The sequence below is a fragment of the Choloepus didactylus genome, chromosome 15, assembly GCF_015220235.1.
Source record: "Choloepus didactylus isolate mChoDid1 chromosome 15, mChoDid1.pri, whole genome shotgun sequence".
In the NCBI taxonomy this organism is placed as follows: domain Eukaryota; kingdom Metazoa; phylum Chordata; class Mammalia; order Pilosa; family Megalonychidae; genus Choloepus; species Choloepus didactylus.
The window spans coordinates 66,052,692-66,072,528 of record NC_051321.1 but is presented as its reverse complement, the minus strand read 5'-3'; the positions used below and the strand labels follow the sequence as shown (position 1 = coordinate 66,072,528).

General features: G+C 39.5%; 1 protein-coding gene across 2 annotated transcripts in view; it reads right to left on the bottom strand.

Annotated features, from left to right (window-relative positions):
- HKDC1 (hexokinase domain containing 1) overlaps positions 1-3,194 on the bottom strand; it is a 55,324-nt gene extending 52,130 nt beyond the window's left edge. For both annotated transcript variants that reach the window (XM_037804376.1, XM_037804377.1), the window contains exon 1: positions 3,044-3,194. In XM_037804376.1, coding sequence (XP_037660304.1) covers positions 3,044-3,106 — 63 coding nt within the window. In that variant the 5' untranslated portion in view covers positions 3,107-3,194. The remainder of the gene's footprint in view (positions 1-3,043) is intronic.
- Positions 3,195-19,837: the final 16,643 nt, after the last annotated feature.

Here is a 19,837-nt window from a genome sequence, read left to right as displayed (position 1 = left end):
CGGTTGGCACAGTCATACTCAACCAGAAAACTGCTGGAACAGAAGGGATGTGACTCAAGTTATTGGCTGTTGGAAGGGTGGGATGCCCTACATGGGAACTGAACTTGACCCTTCATCACGCCAAAGCCCCTTCGACAGTGTTCCTGAACCTATTTCTCATCTTCACTCAGGCCCCAGAGTACAGTGAGCTTCTTCAGGCATGTCCATAGTGCCATCCCTTCCATGCAAGTAAGGGTTTTGCAGCCTTGTAGGGACCGTTTGTGAGGTGCAGTTTAACCCGAGAAAAAATGTCAAGTTAGTGGCTGTTTCTTGTTTATTCTTTCTATGTTCCATAGCACCTTGTATAATAGCTAGAATGGAAGAGTGAATCATACCATATGTCAGGACAAAAAAAAAAGCTTTATTTTAAACCCAAACAGGTCACCTTTAGGCACATATAACCAGACACGTCGCAGGCACTGACGGTGGTCATGCTGCAGAAAAACAAGCCCACTTTGGGAGTGACTCACAGACCGTAGTATGGATTACCTTCTAAACAAGAGAGCTAACAAGCAGCAGCACATTTAATTTATGAAGAGCAAATTCACATATTTAAAGCTCAATACTGTTGAATTACAGAATGTGTGCGCTGGAAGGTGCCTTAGAAATCAATTAATCCTAAGGTCTCCTGTCAAGATCAAGAGTCATAAAAAGGTTCAAGCCTTTGACCCAGTAATTTCATTTCCGGGAATCTATCCTCAGAAAATAATCTTAAATATGGAGGACTTTAGGTATACACAAATATTTATCCTAGCAATATTTTTATTGCAAAAAATGCTTTTGAAAGTAAACAAAATGTCCTACAAGAAGGAAAAGTTTAAATAAATTATAGTATGTCCATTTGATTTACTATTAAGAAAACATTAAAATGAAAATTATGAAGATAATGGAAAAATGTAGATAACTGGTTACAACATAACAATAAGTGAAGAAAGCAAGAGTCAGAACTGTATGTACATTATAACTGTAAAAAACACATACCATGAAAAAAAGATGAGGGCTTCTACCCAGCAAAGATGACAGTGTTTGTGAAAGATAACATTTCTACTTTTCGTAATGTTGACTTACTAAACTGTAAAAAATACACATTGAAAACCCAACCAGTCCTTCCCTTACTAACAGTCTGCAGGTCAGTGACCAGGCCTGGCCCAATGCTATCAATAGGTCAAATGATGTCAATATATTGAATCGGAAAAGAAACTGTCAAGAGTGGTTTCTCGTCTTGCTTTTTTTTGTCTGTTTGTTTGTTTTGTTTTGTTTCTGTTTTAATGTTCGGATAGGAAGATTTTGTAAAGATTATTCCAGGGTCTGAATAGTAGCCTTCATAGGCAAGCATGGCCTGGGATCAAGACAAGGCAGGAAGCACAGAAACTCAGTAGGGGCCTGCCTACTTGACCACTAGAGAGAAAGGGCCCCCTGCCTTCTGACCAGGTGTGTTTTCTCAGAGAGGGGTGGATGACTACAGTGTTCTCAGAACCTGTGACTCACCGCAATGATCCAGGAACCAACCTCCCACACTACCCCAGGACCTGCTTAAGGTAGCTGCAAAATGCTACTTGACTCCCCTTGCTCAATTCACTCTCACAAGCTTCCTTGCCTGGGGCTGTGGGGGGTAGGGAGGGCTTGAGGGGAGTTGAGGATGGGCTCCTAGCATTGAGGAAGACTGACATACACGCCCCCCACCCCTGGAACAGGAACAGACCAGTGGAGGCTGCCTTTCCAAAGGGGCCTCCTGATCTGCACCAGGGCTGCTGAACAAACATGTCCCGCCCTATGGTGTGACAACAGGTTAACCACTACAAAGGGTTCAAGGAAAGGAAATGGATTTGCAGACCTAAGAGTGTCAAGGTTCCAAAGACACCCCTTGGGAGTTGGTGACACAACATGTAAATTCCTTTTTGCTTAAGAAGATGGTAATAAGAGAAAGTTAATTCTTGAGCAGGGCTGTACAGGGCTTTTTTGCCTTCTTAAGTAGCCAGCAGAGGGCTCCATGAATCTAATCAACAAATGAAAATAAAGGCAGATGAAACCTAATTGATTTATATTTTTTTTAAAAATTGCTGCAATGGCTAACCCAACTCTATAATAGTTTTGTGGGAGTTTATCCCACCAAGCACAAGAGGGCTATAAGGGCCATGTTCCCTCTTTCTCAATTTGGAAAGCAGGGAGGTATCATGGCACATTAGAAAGAATGCTGGAGGAGTCAGTTGACTTGGGTTTAGTCTGGGTTCCACCTTAAATACTTGGGTTACCTTGGGTAAATCCTCCTTCCAGGAGAACTTCTGTTATCTGTAAATTGAGAAATGCTACATGCCAGGACCCTGCTGCTGAGGACAACAGCCAGTGTGGCCAGGGCGGCAGGCTTGGAATATTCTGGGCATCCAGGAGAGAATCCTGATTGCCCAGTTCAGTCCTGACCACCTTTTACTGGCACACATTGGAATGAATTTTGTACACAGGTTTCTTAGATAAAATGGAGTGGAAAAAAAAAAAAAAAAACCCACACCATTAATAGCAAACCATTGCAAATAGCCCATACCAATAATGCATATGTCAATTGTTGTACATTAAAACTCATACCCATCTTGGTCAGCCCATTTTATATTCTTTCAAACACATGAAGAATCAGATCTGTGTCAAAAGTCTTAAAACTTTTTTTAAAATTTAAAAATGACTTTCCTTTCCTTTGTAGCCCTCCCCCCAAACATCCTTTACATCACATCAAACACAACCCTTTTTAAGTTCCTAAAGACTTTCTCTTCATACCCTTCTGTATCTTCCAGGAAGTTATGAGTGAAATTCAAGACTCAGGACAATAATGCAACGCCCAGTGGTGTGGAGGATTTACTTCCTCTTCCCCCTCTACGAGTTTTTTACTGGTCACATGTTCCCTGTATCTTTTATAATTTGCTCTCTTAAATCTTTTTTGATGTAGTCAAGAGTATCAGTTAGTTTTGTCAGTGAAGAAAGAACCAGGCATCTCTCAGCTTTGCTGAGTCCGTACCTTCTTGATTTGATCCTCCTTCAGCTTGGTGAAGTAAAACGCCATCAAGTGTACTGCAAACATTTTCCCCAAGTTTGGTTTCTCTTGAGACGGGCAGAGATTTCTGTGCAGTGTTTGGTTCCCACGTCTCCGGCGTTCTGCTCACTTCCAGCTCAGGCTGGAAGACCTCCCAGGGAGCGAAGTGCTAGGACTAAATACTCCCAGCTCGCTTGGTTCAATTATTAAACTTTGCCCCCTCTCTCTGGTCCCTCCCTTTGGCACATACTTAATTGTCTAGTATGAGGCTTTGGACAGCAGCTGAGGGTTGGTGGAGGGGGAGGCAGGGAATTGATGGGCTGCTTGAGTATTTGAGAATCGGGTGCCACAAAATCCTGTTGCTAAGCAACACTCTCAAACTACTGCTCCACCAAGTTCACTGAGGCGAGGAAAATCTTTGAAAAGTTAGGCACTGAACAAAGCCAACTTTCAACTGTTTGTACTACTCTTCAAATTTCCAGACTTAGGCTTTTCTCTTTGGTCCTTTTCTCCTCGGCCCGGTGATACAACTACACGACTCCCTGCCCCTCTGTGGCACTGTCTTCATTAAGACTAAGCATTGCCCTGGTCAGGGAGATTTTAAGAATGTTGGGACAAATTCCTCCATTTGTGAAAGATCAGTTCTCATACCTAACAGCCCATGGTGATGGAAAAGAATCACTAAAAGTTTACCCAGTACAACAGTAAGCCAGAAAGCCTTTATTTCACAGCTAGTGACCCAGAAAAAGATACGCACGAGAAAGAATTAACAGAAGTGACCAGTACTCACTCACTGCGAAGTTGCTGCTGGAGAAAGAACTGAATCTACAGATGGGAAATGTCTCACGCCACTAGGAAATTTGGTTCCTTCATTTATCTCTCTGATCATACTTGATGATGAGAAGCATCCAGAAAGGAGCCAAAGTGAGGGTTCCACAGACCTCACCCTCTTCCCATAGTCACTCGCTGGCTAATGAAATCAACAACAACATTTGGGTTTTAAACAACAGCTGACATGGATTGAACACTTATTATTCCCATTTATAGATGAGAAAACTGAGGCCAAGAAAGGTTAAGTGACTTACTCAAAATCACCAAGTGTGTAAGTGGTACACAAGCAAACAAACCCAGGAGTTTGATTCCAGGACCTAGCTCTTAATCAATACATGATACTGCCTCTCCGGTATTTTTTCTCCATGCAATAGGCACTCAGTTGATAACTATAATAGTAGCAGTATTCTATTGGACCATTGCTAAGAATTTCAACTACTTGGGAAACTAAATAGCGAGATATCACTTCAACAGGGCCTTCACAGTGGGGAAAAAAAGGCAAATGAAGGAATTCCTGACCACAACTTCCCAAAACTAACCAAATGCCTCCTAAAATTAGCAACCAACAAGATCTTAATGAATGTCTATTGGGAATCCAGTGTTGGGCATTCCAATGTTTCTCACTCCTACCTAGTACCTGCTTTTGACACAAGGGGCCTCTGAAAAAAAAAAGTGTTTTCCCGGTCAGCTTAACAGCCTCAGCTTTGTTTGCTTTTCTACTACACAATCTCATTAATCGAAACAGTTATCAAATGATTGCCTGGTGAGGGAACCTTCAACAGCTGCTTCTTCAGAAGCCACTGATCCTCCAATCAGTGCTTTTGCCCATCCTGTTGTGGCTAAGCAGTCTGCCTTTGAGTGTCTAGCTTAGACCTGCAATTCAGGGGGTGCCTGATTAAAGTTACTCCAGATGATTTTTTCACATTGATATAAAACTGTCTCCCAGGTAGAGAAAATCTGTTTCAGTCTGCCTGCCCCTCAAGCAATGATCTCTTTTACTTTATATAAGCAGGCAGAGGTTAATCTTCAGGTTTTGAAACCATTCAGTTCCTCATACCATTTGGAATAGTTGGTATTCTGAAATGGGTGTGCTCTGCCCCAAGTCTGCACTGGCCAAGGATATCTTGGAGAAGGTAACCTGCCCATGAGTGATAGCATTATTTGTCTTAATTCCTCCATCTATAAAGTAACCCCCAAGTGATGTCATCAACAAAGCAACATAAGACAGCTACTAAAAATCTGTCTCCAGAGATTCAGTGAAAAAAGGACAAATCTCACTTGTGCAGAACTCTGGAGAAAGGTAAACACTGGAGAAGTATCCCACAAATGCTGAATTGAAGAAGGAGAAAAATAGGCAGGAAACTTCTGTCCTGGACCAGCCAGTCCTCTCCCCTCCCCTTCATTCAGTCCCACACAGCTTGGGCAGTGTCCAGAGGCATTGGCTGGGATCCTCCCACTTCCCACTGCGTACACAGACTGTAAAATCTCTCATAGCAATGAGACAGATCCCCACCTATATCCAGACACAGAGACCCAAGTCCACAGGGATCCATAGTAGGACTCAAGTCACTGGGGAGGACAGAATACAAAAGGGCAACAAAGAGGAGCTCTTAAATGGAGGATGAGGGAGGGATGGCAAAATCTACTTCTTTCCCAAAAGCAGCAAGTAGCCAGGCAGAATCTCTCTGAATCAACTGTTTGGGGACCCAGGAGACAGGCGAGAATACTCCAAGGCCCAGGTCAGTGAGGGATGAAGAGTCTGAGAAAACATGGACAGAGACTGTAACTCCTGATGTCCATCCCCCACCCTTGAGGAAAACAGCAGCAGGAGGCCCAATCCTTGCCTGGAGATGGCTGCAGACTAGGGTGGCTGTAGGAGTCCTCCAACCAAGCACAGAGGGGGACACAGCCCAACACTTAGCCAGATATTGGCCAGTGAAGTGGGAGCACAGGAACCCTGCAGTTTTAGCCCTGCCTGGTCAGATGCTGTGGGGTTCCAGGAGTTAAACACCTTGTGAGGATGAATAAGTAACCAGAGCACTATCTGCTGGGCAGGCTGGGAAAGTGCAGGGGAAAACAGCAGAGCTTTTTGGAGCCTCTCCATACCCTGTCCCAGGCCCATTGGAGCTGGTCTACACCCCCTGCACAGGTACCTGGCCCTGTTTTGTCTGAGAAATACTGACAACCCAACTGTCAAAGCAGTGCCCTAATACAAACCTAGGCAACAACTAAATTCTAGGCAAGAGAGAAAACAACCTTCAGAATAGACCCATCGAGATAACCAGATGAGCAGGTATCAACAAAAAATCACAAGGTATACTAAAACACAGGAAGAAATGGCCCACTGAAAGTAACAAAAAAAGTTGGAGGAGTCACAGAATCTGGAACAACTAATCAAAGATGTTCAAATATCCTCCTGAATCAATTGAAAGAAATAAAGAAAAATATGCACAGATAAAGGATATTAAGAAGACACTAGAAGAATATAAAGAAGAATTTGAAATATATAAAGAAATAACAGACATTATGGAAATTAAAGACATTGTAGATGAAATTAAAAATATACTAGAGACACAGAAGAGCAGATTTGAAGAGGGAGAAGAATGGATCAGTGAGCTAGAAGACAAATAACTGAATTTGTACAGACAAAAGAACAAATGGGAAAGGGGCACTCGGGCAAGATGGCGGCATAGAGAGGAGTGGAGGCTAAGTAGTCCCCCTGGAACAACTACAAAAAAAACAGAAACAACTAGTAAATAATCCAGAATAACTGTGGGGGGACAAACGAGACCATCCACTCATCATACACCAACCTGAATTGGGAGGAATGCCCGTGAACACAGCATAAAATCTGTAAGTAAAACCTGCGGATCCAAGTCGTGAGACCCCTTCCCCCATAGCCCGAGCTGCAAAGCCTCGTGGTGCCAGAGAGAAGCTCTCTCCCAGCAAGCGAATATAGCTCAGCTGAGCTCCAACTGGGGTTTTAAGCAGTGAGTGTGAACTGCTCACTACAGGTACGCATCCCCAAAAAACAGACAGAGGCTTTGGGTGACGACTGACCTGGGAGAGCCGGAGGGTCGCCTTGGACTGGGTCTGAAGGGGACTATCTGTTTGTTTTTTGGCTCAGTGGAGAAAGCCCCAGTCATTTTCAGTTTCCAGGGCTGTGACTCTGGGAAGGGTGGAGACACCACAAGCAGAGAGCGAGACCATTGAAATGCTAATGACCTCCACCTGGGGGGTCTGTCTTCTCTAGGAGGAAAGGGGTGGGGCCCTTTCCATTCAGAACCAGACCCCAGAGCCTGGGGGAACATGGCCACACCTCCTCACACCAGTCAAGAATTATAGGCTAACAGGCGTCACCTGCTGGGCAGAAAAGCACAGTGACCTGAGGCATCAAAGGGTGGAACAACTTTCTAAGACACACCCGCAGGGAAACCAGATACTATTTCTTCCCTCTGGGACCTGAGCCTGTTCTGGTCTGGGAAAACCTGATTTGGATAACCAAGGAAACCATGCCTAGACAACAGAAAATTACAACCTACACTAAGGAAAACAAAGTTATGGCCCAGTCAAAGGAACAAACGTACACTTCAACTGAGATACAGGAATTTAAACAACTAATGCTAAATCAATTCAAAAAGTTTAGAGAAGATATTGCAAAAGAGATAGAGGCTGTAAAGGAAGCACTGGGCATGTATACGGCAGAAATCAAAAGTTCAAAAAAACAACTAGTAGAATCTATGGAATTGAAAGGCACAACACAAGAGATGAAAGACACAATGGAAACATACAACAGCAGATCTCAAGAGGCAGAAGAAGACACTCAGGAACTGGAGAACAAAACACCTGAAAGCCTACACGCAAAGGAGCAGATGGAGAAAAGAATGAAAAAATATGAGCAACATCTCTGGGAACTCAAGGATGAAACAAAGTACAAGAATCTACATATCATTGGTGTCCCAGAAGGAGAAGAGAAGGGAAAGGGGGCAGAAGCAATAATAGAGGAAATAATTAATGACAATTTCCCATCTCTTATGAAAGACATAAAATTACAGATCCAAGAAGCACAGCGTACTCCAAACAGAAGATATATGAATAGGCCTACGCCAAGACACTTAATAATCAGATTATCAAATGTCAAAGACAAAGAGAGAATCATGAAAGCAGCAAGAGAAAAGCAATCCATTACATACAAAGGAAGCTTAATAATAAGACTATGTGCGGATCTCTCAGCAGAAACCATGGAGGCAAGAAGGAAGTGGTGTGATATATTTAAGATACTGAAAGAGAAAAACCGCCAACCAAGAATACTGTATCCAGCAAAGCTGTCCTTCAAATATGAGGGAGAGCTCAAAATATTTTCTGACAAACAAACAATGAGAGACTTTGTGAACAAGACACCTGTCCTACAGGAAATACTAAAGGGAACACTACAGGGTGATAGAAGACAGGAGTGCGTGGTTTGCAACACAATATTGGGAGATGGTAGCACAACAATGTAAGTACACTGAACAAAGGTAACTATGAATACGGTTGAGAGAGGAAGGTGGGGAGCATGTGAGACACTACAAGAAAGGAGGAAAAATAAAGAGACTGGGATTGTATAACTTGGTGAAATCTAGAGTATTCAACAATTGTGATAAAATGTACAAATATGTTCTTTTACGAGGGAGAACAAGCAAATGTCAACCTTGCAAGGTGTTAAAAATGGGGAGGCATTGGGGGAGGGATGCAATCAGCATAAACTAGAGACTGTAACTAATAGAATCATTGTATTATGCTTCCTTTAATGTAACAAAGGTGATATACCAAGGTGAATGCAGATAAGAGGAGGGGATAGGGGAGGCATGTTAGACACTTGACATTGGTGGTATTGTCTGATTCTTTATTCTACTTTGATTTAAGGTTATTTTTCCTTTTGCTGCTTCCTAGCTGTCATCTTTTTTCCCTCTTTCTTTTGCCTCTCTACCTTCTTTGACTCTCCCTCCTGCCTTGTGAAAGAAATGTAGATGCTCTTATATAGACAGTGGTGAAGGTGGTGAACACATAAATGCATGACCATAGAGAAAACTATCAATTATTTACTTGGGATGGAATGTATGGTGAGTGAACAAAACCACATTAAAAAAAAATGGGTTGATGACAAAACCTTGAGGGCAATATACTGAGTGAAATAAGCCAGACACATTAGGACAATTATTGCAGGGTCTCACTGACAGGAACTAATTATGATATGTAAACTCATAGACATGAAATATAAGGTACCAAGATATAGGACAAGGCTTAAGAATGGGGAGTGGTTGCTTAGTATGAGCAGAATGTTCAATTAGGATGAACTTAAATGTTTGGAAATGAACAGGGGTGTTGGTAGCAAGATGTGAGAATACCTAACAGTGCCGAATGGTGTGTGAATGAGGTGGAAAGGGGAAGCTCAGAGTCATATGTCAGCAGAAGGAAAGTTGGAGGTCAAAAGATGGAAATGTATAAAACTGAATCCTATGGTGGGCAGTGTCCATGATCAACTGTACAAATACTAGAAATCACTTCCATGAACCAGAACAAATGTATGACAATACAATTAAAAGTTAATAATAGAGGGGCATATAGGGAAGAACTATATACCTATTACAAAATATATACTACCATTAGTAGTATTTCAACATTTTTTCATAAACAGTAACAAATATACTATATCAATACTACGAGTCAACAACTGAGGGGGGTTGGTTAGGGATAGGGGAGGATTAGAGTTTCCTTTTCTTTTTTTCTTTTTTCATCTTTCACTTTATTTCTTGTCTGGAGTAATGAAAAGTTTCTAAAAATTGAACAAAAATTAAGTGTGATGGATGCACAGATGTATGAGGGTACCCAGGGGCAAGTGATTGTACACTTTGGATCTTTGGATAATTATATGGTATCTGAACAATCTCAATAAAAATGAAAAAAAAAAAAAAAAAAAAGAACAAATAGGAAAAATTTGGGCAGGGTCTCAGGGAAATGATTGACAACACAAAGTGTGCAAGCATGTGCATCATGGGTCTCCCAGAAGGAGAAGAAAATGGAACAGGGCCAGGAAGAATATTCACAGAAATAATTGCTAAAAATTTCCCAATCATTATAAAAGACATAAATATGCAAATTCAAGAAACCCAACATACTCCAAGCAGAGTAAATTCAAATAGACCCAATCTAAGACATATACTTTTCATACTGTCAAATGCCAAAGAGAAGGAGAAAATTCTGAAAGCAGCAAGAGGAAAGTGATTCACTACATACAGGGAAAGCCAAATAAGACTCAGCGCTGATTTCTCATCAGACACCAAGGAGGAGAGAAGGAAGTGGTATGATATATTTAAGATACTGAAAGTGAAAAATTGCTGGCCAAGAGTTCTCTATCCAGCAAAGCTGTCCTTCAAAAGTGATAAACAAAAGCTGAGAGAGTTCATTAACAGGAGACCGGCCCTACAAGAAATACTAAAGGGAGTTCTGCTTGCTGAAAAGAAAAGACAGGAGAGAGAGGCCTGGAGAAGGGTACAGAAATGAAGAGTATTAATAAGGGTAACTAAAAGGACAAAAAAAGAGAAAAAAACAGATCTGACAAATAAAATCCTAAGTATAAAATGGTTGAAGTAAGTACTGCCTTTACAATAATAACATTGAATGTTAATGGATTAAAATCCCCAATCAAAAGACATAAATTGGCAGAATGGATAAAAAATATGATCCATCTGTATGCTGTTTAAAAGAGACTCATTTGAGACCCAAAGATACAAATAGGCTGGAAATGAAAAGATGGTAAAAGATATTCCAAGCAAGCAGTAATCCCACCCACCAAAAAAAAAAAAAAAAAAAAAGAAAAGAAAAAAAGCTTGAGTAGTTAGTATACTAATATCAGACAAAATAGACTTTAAATGCAAAACTGTTTTAAGAGACAAAGAAGGACATTATATTTTAATAAGAACAATTCACCAAGAAGAAATAACAATCATAAATATTTATGCACCTAATACAGTTACCCCAAAGTACATGAGGCAAGCACTGGCAAAACTGAAGGGAGTAATAGACGTCTCTAATAGTGAGAGACTTCAACATACCAGTCTCATCAATAGATAGGACATCTAAATAGAGAATCAATAAGGAAACAGAGAACCTAAATAATGATAAACAAATTAGACCTAATAGATATATATAGAACACTGCACCCCAAAACAGCAGGATATACCTTTTTCTCAAGTGCTCATGGAACATTTCCCAGGATACACCATATGCTGGGGCACAAATAGGTCTCAATAAATTTAAAAAGACTGAAATTATACAAAGCACTTTGATCATTAATGGAATGAAATTGGAAATCAATAACAAATGGAGAACCATAAAATTCACAAATATATGGAGAATAAATGACATGCTCTTAAATAATCAGTTGGTTAAGGAGAAACTACAAGAGAAATCAGAAAATATCTTGAGATGAATGAAAACGAGAACACAACTTATCAAAACTTATGGGATGCAGCCAAGCCAGTGGTGAGAGGGAAATTTATAGTCCCAAATGCCTACATTAAAAAGGCATAAAGAGCTAAAGCCAATGATGTAACTGAATAACTAAAGAAACTAGAGAAAGAACAGAAAACTAATTAGGAAGTAAGCAGAAGGAAAGAAATAACAAAGAATTTTACCAAGCATTCCAAGAAGAACTAATACCACTCCTGCTCAAAGTCTTCCAAAAAACTGAAGAAGAGGGAACAATAGCTAACTCATTCTATGAAGCCAATATCACCCTAATATCAAATTTGATAAAGATACTACAAGAAAAGAAAACAGACCAATCTCTGTAATGAATATAGATGCAAAAATCCTCAACAAAATACTTGCAAATCAAATACAACAGCATATTAAAAGAATTATACAACATGACCAAGTAGGTTTTCTTCCAGGTATGCAAGGTGGTTCAACACAAGAAAATCAATTAATGTAATACACCACATGAACAAATCAAAAGGGAAAAACTAAATGATCATTTCGATTGATGCGGAAAAGGCACTTGAAAAAATTCAGTATACTTTCATGATAAAACACTTTGAAAGGTAGGAATTGAAGCAGACGTCCTCCAAATGATAAAAGGGCAGATATGAAAAACCCACAGCTAACATCATACTCAATGATGAGTGACTGAAAGCTTTCCCTTCAAGATCAGGAACAAGACAAAGATGCCCAAGGTCACCACTCTCATTCAACACTGTGCTAGAAGTTCTAGCTAGAGCCGTTAGACAAGATAAAGAAATAAAATACATACAAATTGCTAAGGAAGAAGTAAAACTTTCACTATTTGCAGATGACATGATCCTATATTTTAAAAGTCCTGAAAAAAAAAAATGACAAAGCCACTTGAGCTAATAAAAGAGTTCAGTAAAGCGGTAGGATATAAGATCTACATGCGAAAATCAGAGGTTTTTTGAGCTATCTGAGGAGTCAATCAAGAAAAAAATCCGTCTATAAGAGCAACTAAAAGAATCAAATATCTAGGAATAAACTTAACCAAGGATGTAAAGAGCTTGTACACAGAAAACTACAAAACATTGCTAAAAGAAATCAAAGAAGACCTCAATAAATGGAAAGACATTTTGTGTTCATGGATTGGAAGGTTAAATGTCATTAAGATGTCAAGTCTAACCAAAGTTATTTACAGATTCAATGCAATACCAATCAAAATTCTAACAGCCTACTTTACACAAATGGAAAAATTATCAATTTTATTTGGAAGGGTAAGGGGCCTCAAATAGCCAAAAACATCTTGAAAAAGAAGAATGAAGTGGGAGGACTCACGCTTCTTGACTTTAAAGCATATCATAAAGCCACAGTGGTCAAAACAGCATGGTACTGACATAAGGACAGACATATTGATTAATGGAATCAAATGGAAAGTTCAGAAATAGACCCTCAGATCTATGGCCAAATGATTTTTTTAATTCAATTTTATTGAGCTATATTCACATACAATACAATCATCCAAAGTGTACAAGTGTACAATCAATTGTTCACAGTACCATCATTTAGTTCTGCATTCATCACCCCAATCTATTTTTTTAACATTTTCCTTATACCAGAAAAGTGAAAATAAGAATAAAAAATAAAGGTAAAAAAGAATATCCAAATCCTCCCCCCCACTGTATTTTTCATTTAGTTTTTTGTCCCCATTTTTCTACTTATCCATCCATATACTGGATAAAGGGAGTGTGATCCACAAGGCTTTCACAATCACACTGTCACCCCTTGTAAGCTGCATTGCTATACAATCTTCAAGAGTCAAGGCTACTGGGTTGGAGTTTGATAGTTTCGGGTATTTATTTCTAGCTATTCCAGTGCATTAAAACCTAAAAAAGGTTGTCTATATAGTACATAAGAATGTCCACCAGAGTGACCTCTGGACTCCATTTGGAATCTCTCAGCCACTGAAACTTTGTTTCATTTTGCATCCCCCTATTGGCCAAGAAGATGTTCTCAATCCCACAGTGTAGGGTCCAGATTTATCCCCAGGAGTCATATCCCACGTTGCCAGGGAGATTTACACCCCTAGGAGTCAGATCCCACATAGAGGGGAGGGCAGTGAGTTCACCTGCCGAGTTGACTTAGCTACAGAGAGAGGGCCACATCTGAGCAACAAAGAGGTACTCAGGGGCAGACTCTTAGGCACAATTATATTCAAGTTTAGCCTCTCCTTTGCAGTAATGAGCCTCATACGGGCAAGTCCCATGATAGACGGCTTGGCACATAAAATGGTCAGTCCTCAATGTATGGCCGATTGATTTTTGACATGGCTCCCAAGTCCACTCAACTGGGACAGAACAGTCTCTTCAGTAAAGGGTGTTAAGAGAACTGTATATCCATAACCAAAAGAATGAAAGAGGAGAGCTAGCTTACATTGTACATAAAAATTAACTCAAAATGGATCAAAGACCTAAATATAAGAACCAGTCTACCATAAAACTCTTGGAAGAAAATGTAGAGATCATCTTCAAGATCTAGTGATAGGTGGTAGTTTCTTAAACTTTACACCCAAAGCACAAGCAATGAAAGAAAAAAATAGATAAATGAGAACTCCTCAAAACTGAATACTTCTGTGCTTCAAAGGACTTTGTCAAAAGGATGAAAAGGCAGTGGACTCAAAGGGAGAAAATATTTGGAAACCACATATCTGATAAGGGTTTAATAATCCAGAATATATAAAGAAATCCTACAACTTAACAATAAAAAGACAGACAACCCAATTTAAAAATGGGCAAAAGACATGAATAGATATTTTTTCAAAGAGGAAATACAAATGGCTAAAAAGCTCATGAAAAGATATTCAAGTTCACTAGCTATCAGGGAAATGCAAATCAAAACCACAAGATATCATTTCACAGCTACTAGAATGGCTGCATTCAAACAAACAGGAAACTACAAAGTGTTAGAGAGAATGTGGAGAAATAGGAACATTTATTAACCGCTGGTGGAAATGTAAAATGATACAGCCACTGTGAAGGATGGTTTGGCGGTTCCTCAGGAAGCTAAGTATCGAGTGCCTCGGGACCTGGCAATCCTGCTACTCGGGATATACCCAGGAGATCTGAAGACAGTGACACGGACAGACATTTGCACACCAATGTTCATAGCAGCATTATTCACAATTGCTAAAAGATGGAAACAACCCAAGTGTCCATCAACCAATGAATGGATAAACAAAATGTGGTACATACATACAATGGAACATTATTCAGCAGTAAGAAGGAATGAAGTCCTGAAGTACAGGACAACATGGATGAAACCTGAGGACATGTTGAGTGAAATAAGTCAGACACAAAAAAATAAACATTGCACGATCTCCCTAATATTAACTATAATATGTAAACTCACAGACATAAAATATAAACTATAGGTCACCAGGAGATAGAAAGAGGCTAAGGAAGGCTAAGGAATGGGGAGCAGTTGCTTAATATCTGCAGAATGTTTAACTAGGTTGAACTTAAATGTTTGAAAATGGATAGAGGTGACAGTAGCATGTTATTGTGAGAATAATTAACAGTACTGAATTGTGGGTAAATGTGGTAGAAAGAAGTTTAGAGTCATGAATGTCACCAGAAGGAAAGCTAGAGGTTAAAACGTGAATTTATAACACAGTGAACCTTGTGATGGACAATGGCTGTGATTAACTATAAAAATATAAAAAAAATTCTTTCATGAACTAAACAAACAGACAACACTATTACATACAAAGAGTTAATAATAAAATGGTATATGGGGGAATGTATTTATTGTAAACTATGAATTATAGTTAACAGTACTATCTTAATATTCTTTCACCAACATTAACAAACGTACCACACCAATACTAGGGGTAAATAATGGGGGAAGGGCGGAGGGGGATAATGGTATGGGATGTTTTGGGTTTTCTTTTTTATTTTTATTTCTTTTCTGGAGTAATGAAAATGTTCTAAAATTGATCATGGTGATGTATGTGTAACTATGTGATGATATGGTGAAACAATGATTGTATACTTTGGATGGTTTGTATGGTGTGACTGTATCTCAATAAAATTGCATTTAAAAAAAGTGACCTCTGCAGTGCTGTACAGCACCAACTCCATTGGTTTATTCAACATAGAGATAAGAGATTACAGTGGCTACTGGGCAAAAGGACACAAAACTAAAGACAACATTTTCCTTTAAAATACTGAGCTTGATGGGAAGAATAGAAGTCCAATAAGATTTACCTATTTATTTAGCAAACACTTATATAGTGCTTACTAGGTGTTCTGCAACATTAATTCCCATGGCAAGTATTATTCTTCCCATTTTACAGACGGATAAACTGAGGCACAGAGTCCAGCTGGTATGTGTTAGAGTAGGGATTGCAATCCAAGCAGCCTGGCTACAAACTCCATGCTTAACCACTATGCCACACTGGCCCTCACTAACCTGGAAGCAAAACACAGTGGAAATGTAGGCTAAGTTGCTAAAGACCGATGCAACCCCCAGTAGCACAGTGGAAAGCACACAAAACCTGGCTTCTCTCTTTGGCTCTGCCCTCATTGGAAGAGAAAGCACTGAGTCCTTACCAATAAAGGATTCATGGCAACCTCAGTATTTATCACAAGAATGAAAGTAAATGAGATTACCTATGGGAAAGCATGTGGCCCACAATGGGTACCCAAGAAGAATCTCTCTCTCCTTTTTTCTTTTTTTTAAATATCTTAAGATATTTGAACAGTTTGCCTACATTCATTTCCATTTTGTTTTTTTAATACAGTTTTATTGAGATAAATTCACATATCATACAATCATCCGTGATGTACAATCAACTGTTCACAGTACCACCACAGAGTTGTGCATTTATCACCCCAATCTACTTTTTGAACATTTTCCTTATACCAGAAAAAGTAAAAATAAGAATAAAAAATAAAAGTAAAAAAGGACACCCAAATCATCCCCCCCCCACCCTATTTTTCATTTAGTTGTTGTCCTCATTTTTCTACGCATCCATCCATACACTAGATAAAAGGAGTGTGATCCACAAGGCTTTCACAATCACACTGTCACCCCTTGTAAGCTACATTGTTATATGGTTGTCTTCAAGAGTCAAGGCTACTGGGTTGGAGTTTGATAGTTTCCGGTATTTACTTCTAGCTATTCCAATACATTAAAATCTAAAAAGGGTTATCTATATAGTGCATAAGAATGTCCACCAGAGTCACCTCTTGACTCCATTTGGAATCTCTCAGCCACTGAAACTGTTTCATTTCATTTCAAATCCCCCTTTTGGTCAAGAAGATGTTCTCAATCCCACAATGTCAGGTCCTGATTCATCACCAGGAGTCATATCCCATGTTGCCAGGGAGATTTACACCCCTGGGAATCAGATCCCATGTAGCAGGGGAGGGCAGTGAGTTCACCTGCTGAGTTGGGTTACTAGAGAGGGCCACATCTGAGCAACAAAGAGGCACTCAGGGGGTGACTCAGGCACAATTATAAGCAGGTTTAGCCTCCTTTAATCTCACCTTTGCAGTAACAAGCGTCATAAGGGCAAGCCCCAAGATAGAGGACTCAGCATACCAAACCGCCAGTCCTCAATGTTTGCGAGATCATCAGCAACAATCCAGGTGAGGAAGTCCCACATTTCCGCATTTTCCCCTAGATCCTCAGGGGGGCCCTGCATATATATTTTTATTCTCTGCCCAAATTACTTTGGGATGTGTTGCTATTCACACTAACCTATACAAACCTACCAGGTCTCACTTCCTATTCAAAGTTCCATTTAATTATGGCGTTTGAATAAACTGTATCAATTAACCTTTTTAGGAAATACAGATCCTGCACCAAATAAACTTCTCTTCCCTTGGTCTCACATGGAAGTTGAAGTTCCAATACACAGTCAGTATCGTCCTTTACCCTTTGGCCTGATTTGCCCTAGTCTTAACCAGATCTGCTTCATTCATATCTCTAATGGAAGTCTTTTTTCAGCTTTTTTAACAGTTGCTGTATGAGGTAATATTGATATTCATAGCTGCCAAGCTCTAGCTCTGAAGAAGCATCTCTTGTATTTAAATCTTCACCTGGTTAGGGACCCCTTTTGAAAATTCCTATTTCTTCTCATTCCATTTGGTCCTGTAGGGTAAAAATGTATGCCCTCCTTTCAGTACATTCAGTGAAAACAGCATAACCACAGATCATTAGAAAGTACAGCCCTATTTAATAAAATTGTAGAACAATTACGAATTTTGTAAACATTCTATTCCTGCTGCCAAAGAAAACAGATCTTGAAGTTGGTCCATATTCTTTTAAATGGTAAATCCAAAATTAGGTTACCCATAACATAAATCGGTCTGACGTAATGGTATTCCAGTTGTTTCAGAAGAATGAGAGAGTGAGAGAGCAAACTTCCATCACAGAAAGTCAATGTAGAAACTTCTAAACCCTGCCAGTAATTATAGTTACTATGGTGTCTCCATGGGTGCAGGCATAGATAAAGAAGAAATGTTAACCTTGGCAAGTTTCAAAAGAATGCTGCTGATCATTTTTTAACAGGTTTATTCCTAAGCCAAGAGAAGACAGGAAATGCTCATGAAGAAATCAATTCAACACAAATCTTTTTATCAGAACTGTATATTAAAAGCCATATTTGCAAAACGCATGTCAAGGAAAGAGAAGCCATATTAGGAAATGTAATTCATGTGGTTTTTAACATTTTTCAGAGTAATTACAACCTCAGTTCCACAAAATAGCAAAGTTTTAAAAACAAATGAGGCTTCTGGTTAAACATGGCATAAATCCACAAGGACAAAGAGAAATGAAAGGGAACAGTGGTCAGTAACAGATGATAACATAATTTTGGAAGACTGAAAGCTACAGAGAAGTAATAGCTCAACAGAGGAAACAATGAAACCTAAATGCCTGCAGAGGGTGATTCAGCTGAGAAGTAGGCTGATGACATTTGTAAAATGCTAGAAATGCTCAGTGATTGGAGGCCCAGATACCTCAGAAAGGCAGGAGTGAGATACAGAGCTGAAAACAGGAGATTGGCTAATGTCTACATAAAAGAAATTAGAAAACCAGATGCCCCCCTGCTAACTAGAGTGATGGGTGACAACTGTTACCCCCCATCCATATAGGAGACTGGGAATTTATTCTCTGAAGAAACTGAACCCAAAAGCCTCCAGAACTGGGACCATCAGGCACCACGGGAAGTGGGAGTGAACACAAGACTGACAACAGGACCAATGAGTGAAACCCTCCAATCGAACAATGAGATCCCAGACCATGTTTCTCTATCCAGCGCCCTCCAACAGACATGTTTCCATATACAACCCTTTCCTTCCTCCTTGGGAGGTGTTGAAGTTTCCTCCTCCAGTAAAACTAAATGGCTTCAGAGAAAAAATACCACACCTAAAGATATGGAAAAGGCAAAACTATAAGAAATCAGTGGTTGCCAAGGTTTTGGAGAGGGGAGAAGGTTGAAAAAGTGAAGCACAGTATATTTTTTAGAGCAGTGAAACTATTCTGTATGACACTGTAATGGTGAATACGTGACTATGTTTTTTATCAAAACCCATATAACTTTACAGTACAAAGAGTGAACTTTAATGTATGCAATACTTTTTTTAAAAAGTATTTAGCATGTCAGGGGATCCCAGATGGAATGCAGACCGTGAAAAAAAAGAATCTAACTGTATTACAAACATATGGAATAACCTCACTGAAGGGGATGCGGGACTGATGTTGACCTAAGTAACTTTGGAAATGAGTGTAAAACTAAAGGTAAAATAAACTTTTGACATAAGAATTGTAAACTAGTTGATAAAGTTGTTTCCCATGGGGTATGGGTTAACAATTCTGAAACCACCATACATGTATATGGGTACTGAACAACTGGTCAATGGATGGTGAATAGGGGGAGCAGATTTCTCACTGTTGGAAAGAGAGGTTACAGACAAGCAGGGAGAGACAGCTACAATGATCTGGATTAGAGTTGGATTCGAGTTGGAGATATCAGTATAAACTCATGTTTAGCTTACTACAGACAGAAACAGATATATACATATATATAGACAATATAAATATTTATATATTAGAAAAAGACATGCATATATACACAGGGAAGTATACACACATATGTTCCCTTGCTCTGACAGCTAAGAAACCCTAGGAGCAACAACATAGGTAGCAACAAGCACACTTAGTTCTCAGATCTTCGTTTCTACTATCATTCTAAAATAAAAGGAACCAGATAATGGCTAGAGAAATGGCTGATTCTAGAGCTGAGGCAGGATATATATAACATGAGCCCAGAGCATCTTACAGTGCCAGAAAGTAAGGAAGTGCTCAAAAAGCAAAATAAAACCAAATCAACCCCTCAAAATGATGGATATGTCAAAGGGACACAGGAGCCAACTGAAAGAGCTCCCAATACCTGAG